Source organism: Callithrix jacchus, chromosome 14, assembly GCF_049354715.1.
Source record: "Callithrix jacchus isolate 240 chromosome 14, calJac240_pri, whole genome shotgun sequence".
In the NCBI taxonomy this organism is placed as follows: Eukaryota; Metazoa; Chordata; class Mammalia; order Primates; family Cebidae; genus Callithrix; species Callithrix jacchus.
In genome coordinates, this window is record NC_133515.1 from 91,374,425 (window position 1) to 91,390,667 (window position 16,243).

The 16,243-nt window shown below is 39.2% G+C and overlaps 1 protein-coding gene across 5 annotated transcripts in view; it reads left to right on the forward strand.

Annotated features, from left to right (window-relative positions):
- Positions 1 to 16,243, forward strand: part of ATAD2B (ATPase family AAA domain containing 2B) — a 177,565-nt gene that overhangs the window by 55,793 nt on the left and 105,529 nt on the right. For all 5 annotated transcript variants that reach the window (XM_002757996.7, XM_078349874.1, XM_035273089.3 and 2 more), the window contains 3 exons: positions 1,875 to 1,990; positions 3,265 to 3,439; positions 9,751 to 9,839. In XM_002757996.7, coding sequence (XP_002758042.3) covers positions 1,875 to 1,990; positions 3,265 to 3,439; positions 9,751 to 9,839 — 380 coding nt within the window. The remainder of the gene's footprint in view (positions 1 to 1,874; positions 1,991 to 3,264; positions 3,440 to 9,750; positions 9,840 to 16,243) is intronic.

The following is a 16,243-nucleotide window of genomic DNA, read 5'->3' on the forward strand; positions in this document are numbered from 1 at the left end:
CAGGTCATCAATATAAAGAGCTGTGGGGGCACTTTGGAAAATGGCTGATCGATCACACCTGAGGAAGGTATGTAGCATGAAAGCAGACATAAGACTTAGGGGACATGGTAGATTCTTTCTCATTGTTAGTAGTATCTTATTTTGGAGGGTATTTTAGAATAAGGTTATTTCATAACCAAGAATTTATTTGATATATTTTTTCTTTGTTCCCATAAATCTCTCTATACAACATAAGTGACTTTCATATGAGATATTTAAAATAAGTTATCAAATAGAATTGCATATTTATTGGAAGATGAAATTTTAACTCCTCTCTGAAGTCATAGAGGAAAATGCCTGTCTTACTTTATTAATGAGGCCCTACGGAAATACTAGAGTATTGAATATGACCAGAATCCCATTTCTAATCGTACATCTTCTCAGAAGACCTTACCTAATGGTCTTTGCTTATTTGGTTTACTAGCACTTTACTCTTGAATCTAGTTAGCTTTATTTCTTTTTTGTCTTTAAAAAAAAAACTTTATTTTTGTTTCATGTATTTTCATCCATCCATTTATAGGTGAATCTAGTTAATTTTAGATGTATCTTCCAGTCAAGTAGAGTAACTACTACTTTTTTTTTTTTTTTTTAGATGGAGTTTTGCTCTTGTTGCCCAGGCTGGAGTGCAATGGTGTGATCTTGGCTCACTGCAACCTCCGGCTCCCGGGTTCAAGTGATTCTCCTGTCTCAGACTCCCAAGTAGCTGGGATTACAGGCATGCGCCACCATGCCCAGCTAATTTTGTATTTTTAGTAGAGATGGGGTTTCTCCATGTTGGTCAGGCAGGTCTTGAACTCCTGACCTCAGGTGATCTGCCTGCCTCCGCCTCCCAAAGTGCTGGGATTACAGACATGAGCCACTATACCTGGCGAGTTATTTCGTTAAAGTCTGATACACTTTTTTTTCTTACAAAGCCTTCTAGCTATTATGGGTGGGAAGAACAGTCTTTGCTGCTGCTTGTGATAGATCAGTGTTTCTAAAATCATTTTTTCATCATTGTCTCATAAAGAAAAAAAATCAAATTTCTCTCTGACTAGAGAAATTAAATATTAAAGAATAAGATTTTGTCAGGTAAGCTTGACCTTGGGAGGGCTGCAAACTATTGTAAATAGCTAAGATTTTTTTTTCTTGCCCTTAGCCCTGAACCAATTTTTGCCCCTGTGAGGATGATATTGCCCCTTCTGAGAATACATGTACAAACATGTACAAAATAATTATATATTTTTAAAGCCATTAAAACTTTTTTTATTTGAGATAGAGTTTCAGTCTTGTTGCCCAGTCTGGAGTACAATGGCATGATATTGCTCACTGCAACCTCTGCCTCCTGCCTTCAAGAGATTCTCCTGGCTCAGCCTTCCAAGTAGCTAGGATTACAGGCGTACACCACCATGCCTGGTTAATTTTTCTATTTTTAGTAGAGATGGGTTTCACCATGTTGGTCAGGCTGATTTCAAACTCCTGACCTCAGGTGATCCACCAGCCTTGGCCTCCCAAAGTGTTGGGATCACTCATGAGCCACTGCACCCGGCCCATTAAAACTTGTAGCGTGTTAATATAATATAACAATCTCCAATAGATACCTATTAAAGTTTTAGGTTGGGCATTAATCCTGGTTCCGAGTTACTCATTAAATAATGGTAGCTTAATTTGCCTGAATGGAAATGTAAACTTGGGTTTTATTGTTGGCCTTATTTTTCTATGCTTATTTGTAGTTATGTTTAAAAGCTTCTGCTGAAGCCATATATTTCTGAATTATAAGACTCTTGTATAAATTTAAAAAATTATATGAAACATGTAAAATGGTTTTATATCAAACCTTTCCCCTTCTTTCCAAGGTACGGTTTGATAGCATAGGTGGATTGAGCCATCATATTCATGCACTAAAGGAAATGGTAGTATTCCCACTTTTATATCCAGAAATTTTTGAAAAGTTTAAAATTCAGCCTCCAAGGTAAGCAGTGTCATAGATGTTTATGATTGTTATTATCTTTACTTTCTCAAGTGTTATTTAATTGAGTAAATGACTGTAAATATAAATATTGGATATATATTTATTTGATATGTCCTAGCAATGACAGTTAGAAATAAAATGTTATTGTTTAGGGTCCAGAGGCCATGGAATAAAGTGTGCTCTTGAAGTTTACATCTCAGGATTTAAGTCAGGCACTCGAGAAGATTCTTTCTGTGAGCCCTAAAAACACAACCAGATTGTCCGTATGGATTTTCCTGAATTTGGCTCCCAGTACATCGAGTTTGATACTATATATTATTTACTCTTGGAAGCACAGTTTTATTGATGTGTTTCTTTGACTTGATGATGGAGTATTTTTAAAATAGGGTGAGCTTGATAATTTATTTTTAGGAACAGATTGTGTCTGATAATGAGATGGATAGCTGGTGAACTATTGGAAAAGGCTGAGAAAATTATGTTAAAGGAGATTGGGCAGAACAGAATATTCTGGCTGGGTACGGTGGCTCACACCTGTAATTCCAGCACTTTGGGGTGCTGAAGTGGGTGGATCACCTGAGGTCAAGAGTTCGAGACCAGCCTGACCAACATGGTGAAATCTCATTTTTACTGAAGATACAAAAATTAGCTGGGTGTGGTGGCACGCGCCTGTAATCCCAGCTACTTGGGAGGCTGAGGTATGAGAATCACTTGAACCCAGGAGACAGAGGTTATAGTGAGCTGAGATCGAGCCACTCTACTCTAGCCTGGGTGACAGAGTGAGACTCCATCTGAAAATAAAAAAAGAATAATAGAATATTCTGAAGATATACAGATAGGCTGTTAGATTTAAACTGACTGTTTTCTTTAAGGAGGCACTTTTCAGATTTGGTTCTAATTTATTTTTCATGTTTTTAAGGATATGGAAAATCTTATTAAAGAGTCATTTTAAATCTATCTTTATACATTCCTTTTGAGTATTTCTACATTATTCTAAAGATGTGAAATTTCTGGGTCATAGGGAAACACATTTAAAATTTCTGTATATCTTGCCAAATTACTCTGTACTTTAACTGTTTCTTATCTGCCAAAGCTTGGTAATTTAAAGACTTAGCAAAGTGGAACTTTTGTCTATATACTGGAAAAAGCTTTATCAATGTCTAATAATTGTACTTCAATACAAAATTATATGGGAGGGAGGGACATCCTTTTAAATTGGTTATCAGCAGTTTGATAACATAATTTACTTTTCTTGAATTTTTTTTTTATTCTTCTAGGGGCTGTTTGTTTTATGGCCCTCCTGGCACAGGTAAAACCTTGGTGGCCAGAGCATTAGCTAATGAATGCAGCCAAGGAGACAAAAAAGTGGCTTTTTTTATGCGAAAAGGAGCAGATTGTTTGAGCAAGTGGGTTGGTGAATCTGAAAGGCAACTTAGGCTTCTTTTTGATCAGGTAAGAGAAATAATCTAATTCGAGGGTATTTTCTTTTCTTTTTTTTTTTTAAGACAGGGTCTCACTCTGTCACCCAGGCTGGAGTGAGTGCAGTAGCGTGATTTCAGCTCACCACAGTCTTGACATCAGGGCTCTAATGATTCTCCTGCTTCAGTCCCTGCCCAGTGGCTGGAACTACAGGTGTGCGTCACCATGCCCGGCTAATTTTTGTATTTTTTGTAGAGGTGGGGTTTCATCACATTGGCTAGGCTGGTCTCGAACTCCTGGGCTCAAGCAATCTGCCTGCTGATAATATTTTCGTTAGAATATTTAATACATTTAATCTGCAAATGCAAACTGTTTGTGAGGAAGCAGATTTTCCATCCAATATGTTATATTTAGGATCAGTCATCTGTTACTGTATGCCTTAGAGGTATTTAATGGCAGTTTCACTAATACTTTTGAATATTTGTAATGACTCATAAAACATTTATTGAGGTGGCTACCAGGAATATAATACTATGTTAGGTGCTTTAGAGAACACAGGATATAACATATATATTGCTAGATTATAATCCAATTGAGGAACTAGAACAGGCATAAACACTTAAGTATCTGTGCAAGAAATCTCACAAAGCAGTGTGTTATTTTCATGAGTTGTAAATATGATACTAGACTAAATCAGCAAAGAGTGAATGCTTTTAAAAGGCAGAGTGAGGTGAATAAATATGTGGACTATTGTCTACTATCGTAATGAAAACTTTAAAGATGTTATTTCCCATACATTTAAAAAATTATTCCAGCTGGGCACAGTGGCTCACACCTGTAATCCCAATATTTTAAGAGGCCAAGGCAGATGGATTGCATGAGCCCAGGAGTTAAAGGCTGCGGTGAGTAATTATGACACCACTGTACTACAGTCTGGGGAATAGAGTGAGACTCTGTCTCTCAAAAAAGTAATAATAATAAAAAAAATCAGTCCCGATATAAATTCACTTTTAATTGTTTGAGTTAGTGAAGGAAACCATTTATATTTGGCAATGCAGCATATATTTGATTATGTCTAAGGAAACTCATGTGAAATAAAAAATAGCTTCAACAAGCGTTGAGCACCCATTACTAACATGTTGTCTATGAAAGTCCTTTGTAACTGGTAAAGTACTTCACAGTTTTTTTTTTTTTTTTTAAAGACAGGGTGCTCTGTCACCCAGGCTGGAGTGCAGTGATGTGATTACAGGTCACTGCAGCCTCAAACACTGGGGATCAAGTGATCTTCCGGCCTTGGCCTCTCTAGGTAGAACTACAGGTGTGCACTGCCACCCTTGCCTAATTTTTAACTTTTTGGAGAGGCAGGGTCTCAAGGTGTTTCCCAGGCTGATCTTGAACTCCTGGCCTCAAGCTATCCTCCCACCTTGGCCTCCCAAAGTGTTGGGATTATAGGCATCAGCCTCTGTGTCTGGCCCAATACTATTTAAAAATTAGTAGTAGTATCAAAAATTGCTAGGTAATGGATTTAGAAAAAGGAGCAGGTAAGATTTTTTACCTTGAAGATGTTCAGTGTCTAATGGCGAGTCAAACATGCAGTCTGAATGCTTAAAGATAATTCATTAATAATTAAACACCAAAAATATAAACATTTATAGATGAAGGAAGAATTGGCTTGGCTCTGCTGGCATATTATTCAATGATTTAATTCAAATTTTTAAGGTTACCCTTTTTAGTCATTTCATTCTGGGGCTAGGGATGCCTGTTGGTTTTATTTAAAACCATAGCATAAATCATGCTGCTGCTTTTGTCTCAATTTACTTTATTTCTGTTTCATAGTTTTCATGGTGGGTAGGAGTAGTTGAAATATTTGCTTTTTTTTTTTTTTTTTTTTAGTTGCTGGTAATCATGATTTTTCTTTTTTTTGAGATGGAGTTTCGCTCTTGTTGCCCAGGCTGGAGCACGATCTCGGCTCACTGTAGCCTCCGCTTCCTGGGTTCAAGCAATTATCCTGCCTTAGCCGCCCAAGTAGCTGGGATTGCAGGCATGTGCCACCATGTCCAGCTAATTTTATGTATTTAGTAGAGACACAGTTTCTCCATTTTGGTCAGACTGGTCTCGAACTCCCGACCTCAGGGGATCTGCCTACTTCAGCCTCCCAAAGTGCTGGGATTACAGGTGTGAGCCACCACTCCTGGCCCATGATTTTTTTTAATGAAAAATTCTGCATTCCTAAATAAAGGATATAGTCTATGCACTAAATGAAATGAAGGTACTTCAATGTATTGGCTAAGAGAGTGGCTTTCGGTGTCAGAAAAATGTTTATATCTAGCTTTACCATTGAGTATCACTTTAAGTAAATCAAAACATTTCATCTTTAGTAGCCTCTTTTGTGTAATGGTGGAAAGAATATCTATCTTACTAGACTATATGAGATTTTACTGAGAGGACACAAAATATCATAGTGACTGGTACATAATATGCTCTACCTCCTTTTTGCAATCCTATTAGGCTATAGGTGTAAAACAAAACAAAACAGAAAAACAGCTGTTTGTTTCATGTATGTAAAAAGAATGATCAGTACTCTCAAAGCACTGGCATTACAGCTATGAGCCACTGCACTGTGCCATAATTCCAGTTCTTTAAACACTTTTTTCCCCCAAACCCACGTCTTGTGGTTGAATTGTCTTATTTATTTATTTTTCTTGAGACAGAGTTTCACTCTTGTTGCCTGGGCTGGAGTGCAATGGTGTAATTTTGGCTCACTGCAACCTCTGCCTCCCAGGTTCAAGTGATTCTCCTGCCTCGGCCTCCCAAGCAGCTGGGATTATAGGCACCCGCCACCACGCCCAGCTAATTTTTGTATTTTTAGTGGAGATGGAGTTTCACCATGTTGGCCAGGCTATTCTGGAACTCCTGACCTCAGGTGATCCACCCACCTTGGCTTCCCAAAGTATTGAGATTACAGGCATCAGCTACCATGCCTGGCATCAACTGTCTTTCATTTCAAATTATTGGAAAACATTAGAAGTTTAGTGTATATCTATCAGGAGAAATGGAAAATTCATATCTCTTGCTTAGTAAGCTGATCTTCCTGTGAACTGAGAATTTGCTTTAATTTTGAAACATAAGCCACATAAATTTGAGTAAATTATATGATAAAACCTTCTCATTTGTTATCTAATACTCATTCACCTTAAATCAAATTAAGTTCTTTCTAAATCTAGTATTTAAGTTAGGAAAATCACACTGTGAAAACACCAGATGAAAACATGGGAGAATTTTGTTTATAATCTCAGAGTAGAGGTCTAACTATGTAAGGAAAGATCTAGTGCATAAAAACAATTTTAAGATTCTGCATGGCAACAAAATACCTATTTTTGTTTTGTGCTGTTAGAACAGAAGAACACAGACTGTGTAATTTAGAATAAACAGAAATTTATTGACTCACAGTTCTGTAGACTAGAAAGTCCAATATCAAGGCATCTGGTCAGTGCTTTCTTGCTGTGTCATAACATGACAGAAGATAACATCATGTAGCAGAAGGGCAAAGAGAAAGAGAATGCACAGGATAGGGGTGAACTCACTCTCACAATAATGAATCTACTCCTTTGATGTCAGCTACATTAGTCCATTTAGGAGGGTGGAGGCCTCAAGACATACACACTTTTTAAAGTTCCTACCTCCCAGTACCCAATACAATGGCAGTTAAATTTCTCTCTCCCCTTACCTCCCTCCCTCTCTCTCTCTCTCTCGCTCTCTCTCCCTCCCTCCCTCCCTCCCTCCCTCCCTCCCTCCCTCCCTTCCTCCCTCCCCCCATCTCTCCCTCTCTCCCTTTTTCCCTCCCTCCTCTCCCTCCCTCTCTCCACTCTCTTGACTGAGTCTTGTTCTGTCATCCAGGCTAGAGTGCAGTGGCATGATCTCAGCTCAATGCAACCTTCACCTCCCGGGTTTAAGTGATTCTCATGCCTCAGCTTCCTGAGTACCTGAGATTACAGGCGTTCGTTACCACACCCGGCTAATTTCTGTGTTTTTAGTAGAGATGTCGTTACCACACCGGCTAATTTCTGTGTTTTCAGTAGAGATGGAGTTTCACCATGTTGGCCGTGCTGATCTCGAACTCCCAACCTCAAGTGATCCACCTGCCTTGGCTTCCCAAAGTGCTGGGATTACCGGTGTGAGTCACCAAGCCCAGCTGGCAATTAAATTTCAACATGAGTTTTGGAGGGGAAAAACTCAAACCATAGCAATGCTAATCTAAAATATAAATGATATTTTTGCAGGAAAATATTTGCATTTCCTTTTACAAACAGAGCACTTACCTTTAAAATAAATAAGGCTGGGCAACATGGTGAAACCCTGCCTCTATAAAACAAAAATTAGCCAGGCGTAGTGGCATGGACCTGTAGTCCTAGCTACTCAGGAGGCTGAGGCAGGAGAATTGATTGAGCTGGGAGGTAGAGGCTGAGATGAGCCGTGATTGCACCATTGTACTCCAGCCTGGGTGAGAGAGTGAGACCCTGTCTCACAAATTAAAAATAAATACATATAAAAAAATAAATAGCTTCTAGAACTCACTAAACACAAGACTAGTGATCTTGTGAAATAATGGGTAAATGATATGAACAGAACTATCATAGGAAAAGCACTATAAATGACTTTTAAAGCTATATAATGTATTGGTCTTTATTCATGATGTAAACAAGAATTAAAACTAAAATGAGATAACATTCTTTATCCTAAAAAATTAGCAAAGATCAGTAAGTTTGATAATACCTTGCTAGTGAGCACCCTTAAATATTGCTGGTTTGAGGGTACAATGGCACTTCAGTGGATGTCAGTTTGCACGTATCTCACTAGATTAGAAATGACACATGCCTTTTGAGTCAGTAGTTCTACTTTTAGGTCTTATTAATATGTTTATACTCATATGAAATGATAAATACAATTATTTGTTATTTATAATTATTTATTACAATACTGTTGCCAAGAGGAAAATAATGAAAACAGCGTAAGTGTCCATAAGAAGGGGATAGGTTTAACTATGACACATTCATACAGTGGGACATCATGTAGTGTTAGGCTGGGTGCAGTATCTCAGGCCTGTAATCCCAGCAGACTGGCAGGCCAAGGTGGGAGGGTCACTTGAGTCCAAGAGTTTGAGACCATCCTGGTCACTATTTAATTTTTAAAATTTAAAAATTAGCTGGGTGGGCCGGGCACGATGGCTCACCCCTGTAATCCCAGCACTTTGGGAGGCCGAGGTGGGTGGATCACAAGGTCAAGAGATCGAGACCATCCTGGTCAACATGGTGAAACCCTGTCTCTACTAAAAATACAAAAAATTAGCTGGACATGGTGGTGTGTGCCTGTAGTCCCAGCTGCTTGGGAGGCTGAGGCAGGAAAATTGCCTGAACCCAGGAGGCGGAGGTTGCGGTGAGCCGAGATCGCGCCATTGCAATCCAGCCTGGGTAACAAGAGTGAAACTCTGTCTCAAAAAAAAAAAAAAAAAAAAAAAAAAAATTAGCTGGGTGTGTTGGTGCCTGCCTGTAGTCCCAGGTGCTCTGGAGGCTGAAGCAAGGGGATTGCTTGCCTTTGAGATTGTAGTGAGCTTTGATCATGCCACTGCACTCAAGCCTGGGTGACAGAGTGAGGCTCTGTCTGTAAAAAAAAGAATGAGGCAGGTCTTTATATACTTATATAGAAACTACTTAACATACACATTGTTCTATAAAAAGAATATATAGGCCAGATGTGGTGGCTCATGCCTGTAATCCCAGCACTTTGGGAGACCAGGGTGGGCAGATTACCTGAGGTCAGGAGTTTGAGACCAGCTTGGCCAACATGATAAAACCCTGTCTCTACTAAAAATACAAAAATTAGCCAGGCATGGTGGTGCACACCTGTAATCCCAGCTACTCGGGAGGCTAAGGCAGGAGAATCACTTGAACCCAGGAGGCGGAGGTTGCGTTGCGGCGAGATTGCACCACTGCACTCCAACCTGGGCTACAGAGTGAGACTCTGTCTCAAAAAAATAACTAAACAAAATAAAAATTAAAAAAAAAAATAGAATGTGTATAGGATGCTATCATGTGTTTTTACAAAATACACTTTGGTTTATGTGTATAAATATGTATGGAAGAATAAACAAACTGAAAACAGTAATTGCTTACTGAAGGAGACATGGTTGTTGGAGACTCGGTGGTAAGATTTCCTCTTTACTATATATTCCCTCATACCTGCTGCATGTTGTACCATTTGCTTTTAATAACTATTAAGAAAGTATAATAAATAAATTAAAAAATGAAAACAAATACAGTATATATCATTTGTTTTCTTTTTACTAGGCATATTTGATGAGACCTTCTATAATATTTTTTGATGAAATAGATGGATTAGCTCCAGTTCGCTCTAGCAGGCAAGATCAGATCCACAGGTAATTTTTCCTTATCTGATTATCTTGAGTTCCTTTTTACCCATTGACTCAGTAGTTAGCCTTAGCCCTTAGCTAAGTGCTGTGAGGCTTACAAAGAATTTTAGGCCAGACACGATGGCTCATGTACTTTGGGAGGCGGAGGCAGGTGGATCATGGAGTCAGGAGATCAACCAGCCTGGCTAACAAGGTGAAACCCCATCTCTACTAAAAATACAGAAAATTAGCCAGGCGTGGTGGCACGCACCTGTAGTCCCAGCTACTTGGGAGGCCGAGACAGGAAAATCGCTTGAACCCAGGAGGAGGAGGTTGCAGTGAGCCAAGATCTCGCCACTGCACTCCAGCCTGGGTGACACAGTGAGACTCTGTCTCAAAAAAACCAAAGAATTTTGAAACATAATCTGTGTCTGTGAGGACTACTTCTTTCTCTTAGTACAGGGATCAGCACACCACAGCCTGTGAGCAAAATCCAGGCCTTTGTGTGTTTTTGTAAATGAAGTTGTATTGGATTGCAACCATGTTTGTTCCTTAAGCATTGTCTGCTGTTTGTTTTGTGCTACAGGAATAGAGTTGAGCAGCTATGATAGACTGAATGGCTTGCAAAATTTAAACCATTTACTATGTGGGCTTTTTTTTTTTTTTTTAATTTGTCGTAGAGATGATGTCTTGCTCTGTTGCCCAGGCTGGTTTTGAACTCCTGGCCTCAAACCATCCTCCTGTCTCAGCCTCCCGAAGTGCTGAGATTACAGGCATGAACCACTGTTTCCAGCCTATCTGACCTTTTACAGCAAAGGTTGCCTCATCCTAATTTGACATAATTTTTTTTTTAATTTGGAGACACAGTTTTATTTTGTCACCCAGGCTGGAGTGCAATGGCACAGTCGTGGCTCACTGCAGCCTCCGCCTCCTGGGTTCAGGTGATTCTCATGTCTCAGTCTCCCAGGTAGCTGGGATTACAGGCATGTGCTGCCATGCCTGGCTAATTTTTATATTTTTAGTAGAGATAGTGTTTCGACATATTGGCCAGGCTGGTCTTGAACTCCAGGTCTCAAGTGTTCTGCCTGCCTCTGCCTCCCAAAGTGCTAGGATTACATACATGAGCCACTGTGCATGGCAGTAGCATAATGCTTTAAATTTATCCATGTCATGTATTTTTTTTTTTTTTTTTTTTGAGATGGAGTCTCGCTCTCTTGCCCAGGCTGGAGTGCAGCGGTTCAATCTCTGCTCACTGCAACTTCCACTACCTGGGCTCAAGTGATTCTCCTGCCTCAGCCTCCCAAGTAGCTGGGACTACAGGTGTCCACCACCACTCTCATCTAATTTTTGTATTTTTAGTAGAGATGAGGGTTTCACCACGATGGCCAGGCTGGTCTCAAACTCCTGACCTCAAATGATCTGCCTGCCTGGCCTCCCAAAGTGCCAGTATTATAGGCATGAGCTACTGTACCTGGCCTCCATGTCAGGTATGCTAATATTTTATTCTTTCTCACTCCTCTGTAGTATTCCTTAATGTCTATGTGTGTGTGTATACCACTCTTTATTTTTCCATCTACCATCTGATGGAGATTTGTTTTGCTTCTATTTTTAGCTATTATTATAATGCTACTACAGGTTGAGCATCTCAAATCCAAAAATCTGAAATCTGAAATGTTCCAACATTTGAAACTTTTTGAATGCTCACATGACACTCAACAGGAAACTCGATGAAGCTTTTTTGGTTTTGAATTTTGCGATTTGGGAAGCTCCATTGGTAAATATAACGCAAATATTCCAAATCTGAAAAAAATCCCACATTCAAAATAATTCTGGTCCCAAGCATTTTTAAGAGACTGGGTCTCATTCTGTTACCTAGGCTGGAGTGCAGTGGTGTGATTTATAGCTCACTGTAACCTCAAACTTCTAGGCTCAAGTGATCCTCCTGTCTCCTGCATAGCTAGAACTGCAGGCATACACTATCCCACCTTGCTGATTTTTGTATTTTTTGTAGAGACGGAATCTCACTATGTTGCCCAGGTTGGTTTCTAACACCTAGTCTCAAGCGAGCCCTCCGTCTTGGCTTCCCAAAGCATCTCTGCAAGTTTTTGTTTGGACATGTTTTCTTTTCTGTTGGATAAATGCCTAAGTGAGGAATTTTTTTGGATCCTATGGTAAATGTATATTTAAATTTGTAAGGTAACACTGTACTGTTTTCCAAAGTAGTTTTTACTATTTTTATTTTCCTCTTATGTATGATAATTTGAGTTGTTTCTCATCCTTGCCAATAATTGGTGTTGTTAACTGTCTTTAACTTTAGCCATCCTAGGGGGTGTACAGTAATGGATTTAATTTACATTAATAGTAATACAAGTAATATTGAGCTTTAATATTAATCCAGTAATACTGATCATCTTTGTGTTTATTGCCCATTTATATATTTTTATTTGTGAAATGTCTGCTAAAATCTTTTGCCCTTTTTTAAAACCAGAAATTAGATTGTGTGTTTTATCGTGTCGTAGTTCTTGTTTTTTGTTTTTTTTTGAGACAGTCTTGCTCTGTTTCCCTGATGAAGTGCAGTGGTGGGTGTTGTCTCAGCTTACTGCCACCTCTGCCTCCCAGGTTCAGGTGATTCTCCTGGCTCAGCCTCCCGAGTAACTGGGATTACAGGCATGTGCTACCATGCTTGGCTAATTTTTATATTTTTAGTAGAGACAGGGTTTCGCCATGTTGGCCAGACTGCTCTCGAACTTCTAACCTCAAGTGATCCACCCGCGTTGGCCTCCCAAAGTGCTGGGATTACAGGTGTGAGCCACCGCCCCTGCCCCAGTCCTTGTATATTCTTTACGCAAGTCTTTTGTTGGATCTGTGTTTTGAAATTTTTTTCTGGTGTTCTGGCTTGTGTCTTTGCTTAGCTATGACTTTTGAAGAGCAAAGGATTTTAATTTAGATAAAGCCACAATATAGATTTTAAAAATATATCTGTGCCTTTTGTGTTCTGCTTGAGAAAAATTGCCTAAATAAGTGTGGCAATAATTTTCTTTGAAAATAGTAATAGTTTTAGCTCCTAATTTTTTTTTTTTGACTCTCATTCTGTCAACCAGGCTGGAGTGCAGTGGCGGGATCTCGGCTCATTGCCACCCCCACCTCCCGGGTTCAAGCAGTTCTCCTGCCTCCACCTTGAGTAGCTGGGATTACAGGCATGTGCCACCACACCCAGCTAGTTTTTGTATTTTTAGTAGAGACAGGGTTTCATCATGATGGCCAGGCTGGTCTCGAATTCCTGACCTCAAGTGATCTACCCACCTTGGCTTTCAGAGTGCTGGGACTAAAGGTGTGAGCCATTGTGCTTGGCTTTAGCTCTTAATATTTAAGTCAATGATTCACTTTAAGTTAATGTTTGTGTGTCAATATGAGGTGAGGGTTTGAGTTCATTTTTTTTTTTTTTTTTTTTTTTGAGACGGAGTCTTGCTCTGTCGATAGGTTGGAGTGCAGTGGTACAATCTCGGCTCACTGCAACTGCCGCCTCCTGGGTTCAAGAGATTCTTCCGCCTCAGCCTCCTGAGTAGCTGGGACCACAGGCATGTGCCACCACGCCTGGCTAATTTTTTAAATAGTTTTAGTAGAGATGGGGTTTCACCATGTTGGCCAGGATGGTCTCTATCTCTTGACCTCATGATCCACCCGCCTCAGTCTCCCCAAATGCTGGGTTTACAGGCATGAGCCACTGTGCCTGGCCTGAGTTAATTTTTGTAGATAGTTTAAGATATGGACTGAAGTTTATTTTTTTAATAGAAAAAATTTTTTTTTTTTTTGAGACAGTCTCATTCTGTTGCCAAGGCTGGAATGCAGTTGTGCGATCTCAGCTCACTGCAGCATTCCCCTCACCGGTTCAAGGGATTCTTGTGCTTCAGCCTCCTGAGTAGCTGGGATTACAGGTGTGTGCCACCACACCTGGTGAATTTTTGTATATTTAGTAGAGAGGGGTTTCACCATGTTGGCCAGGCTGGAAACTCCTGACCTCAGGTGATTCTCTCACCTTGGCCTCCCAAAGTGCTGGGATTACAGGCATGAGACATAACACCCAGACTATTTTTAATATAGATATTCATTTATTCCAAGACCATATGTTGAAGAGTTTATTTTGTCTTTATTAAATTTCTTGGCACATCTTTGTCAAAAATTGACCATATAAATGTGTGTCTATTCCTAGATTTGTTAGTTGATTCCATTGATCTACAGGTCTATCCTTATACTACTGTCTTGATTTATGTAGCTTTACATTAGTTCTTTTTGGTGTAAGTCCTCCAACCTTATTCTATTTCAAAATCATTGTAGTCATCTGTTGTCTTTCCATATACATTTTTAAAGCCTCTTGTCAGTTTCTTTAGAAAGGACTGTTGGGATTTATTTGGGATTAGATTTAATACTTGGATCTATTTGGGAAGAATTGCATCCTTAACTTATTCCTCTTTCAATCTATGAACATGGTAAATCTGTTCATTTATTTAGGTATTCTTTAATTTCCTTTTTTTGTGTCTTACAGCTTTTAGCATAAGGATTGTAGGCATCTTTTGTTTAATGTATTCCTAAATACTTTATTGTTCATTTAATGTGAATGGAGTTTGAAGAGAAAATTTATTTCCTGATTGCTTACTGCTGATATATAAAAATACAACAGAGTTTATAGGCTTTGTATTCACAAGCTCGCTAAATTCATTTATTAGTTCTATTAGTTTTTTGTGGTTTCCTTAGGGTTTTATACATGTATCTTATTTGCAAATAAAGATACTTTTACTTGTTCCTTTCCAATCTATGTCTTTTATTTCTTTTTCTTCTTCGGCTAGAATTCACAGTTAAATAGTAATGGTGATAATGGAAATCATTGCTTTGTTTCTTTAGTGGCTGTAAAACATTGAGACTCTCACTGTTGACTGTGATTTTAACTAAGTTTTTCATAGGTGCCCTTTATTACATTGAGGGATCTCCACTACATTCCTAGTTTGCTGTGAGGGTTTATTTTACTGGGATAGAGTACTGAACTTTGTAACATATTTTTTTTCTGCCTCTTTTGAATTGATCATATGGCTTTTCTCCTGTGTTCTATTAAGGTAGAACATTATTCTGATAGAATTTCAGATTTTTTTTTTTTTGGAGATGGAGTCTTGTTCTTTCACCCGTGCTGGAGTGCAGTGGTGCAATCTTGGCTCACTGCAACTTCCACCTCCTGGGTTCAAGTCATTCTCCTGCTTTAGCCTCTTGAGTAGCTGGGATTATAGGTGCCTGCCACCACGCCAGCTAATTTTTGTATTTTTAGTATAGGCAGGGTTTCACCATGTTGGTCAGTCTTGTCTTGAACTCCTGACCTTAGATGATTCACCTGCCTTGGCCTACCAAAGTGCTGGGATTACAGGTGTGAGCCCCTGTGTGTGGCTTGAATTTTAGGTATTGAAATAACTTTGCATTCTTAGAATAAACCCTATTTACTCATAATAATTATCTTTGAAAAAAAGTGTTGGATTCAACTTGCTAATATAAAAGTATTTTATCACCTGCTTTAATGAAATTTTCATCTGTAATTACTCTTAAAATATCTGCATCTGGTTTTGGAATCAGGTGATTTTGATGTATATTAGATGAGAGATACACTGGGTGTGATGGCTCATGCCTGTAATCCCACCACTTAGGGAGGCTGAGGCAGCAGGATCTCTTGAGTCTAGGAGTACAAGAGCAGCCTAGGCAACATAGTGAGACCCTGTCCCATTAAAAAAAAAAAAAAAATAGATGAGATGGCATTCTCTCTTTCCCTATTTTCTAAGGGTGTTTATGTAAGTTTGGTGTTATTCATATCTATATATATATATGTATTTTTTTATTTTATTGCACTTTAGGTTCTGGGGTACATGTGCAGACCATGCAGGATTGTTGCATAGATAGATACATGGCATTGTGGTTTGCTGCCTCCATCCCCCTGTCACCTGTATCTGGCATTTCTCCCAGATGATATCCCTCCCATGTTATCCCTCCCTACCCTCCTTGTCCCTCCCCTATTCCCCCACAACAGACCCCAGTGTGTGATGCTCCCCTCCCTGTGTCCGTGTGTTCTCATTGTTCAACACGTGCCTATGAGTGAGAACAAGCGGTGTTTGATTTTCTCTTCTGGTGTCAGTTTGCTGAGAATGATGGTTTCCAGATTCATCCATGTCCCTACAAAGGACATGAACTCATCATTTTTTATGGCTGCATAGTATTCCATGGTGTATATGTGCCACATTTTCCTTGTCCAGTCTATCATCCACGGACATTTGGGTTGGTTCCAGGTCTTTGCTATTGTAAACAGTGCTGCAGTGAACATACGTGTGCATGTGTCTTTATAATAGAATGATTTATAATCCTTTGGATATATACACAGTAATGGGATTGCTGGGTCAAAT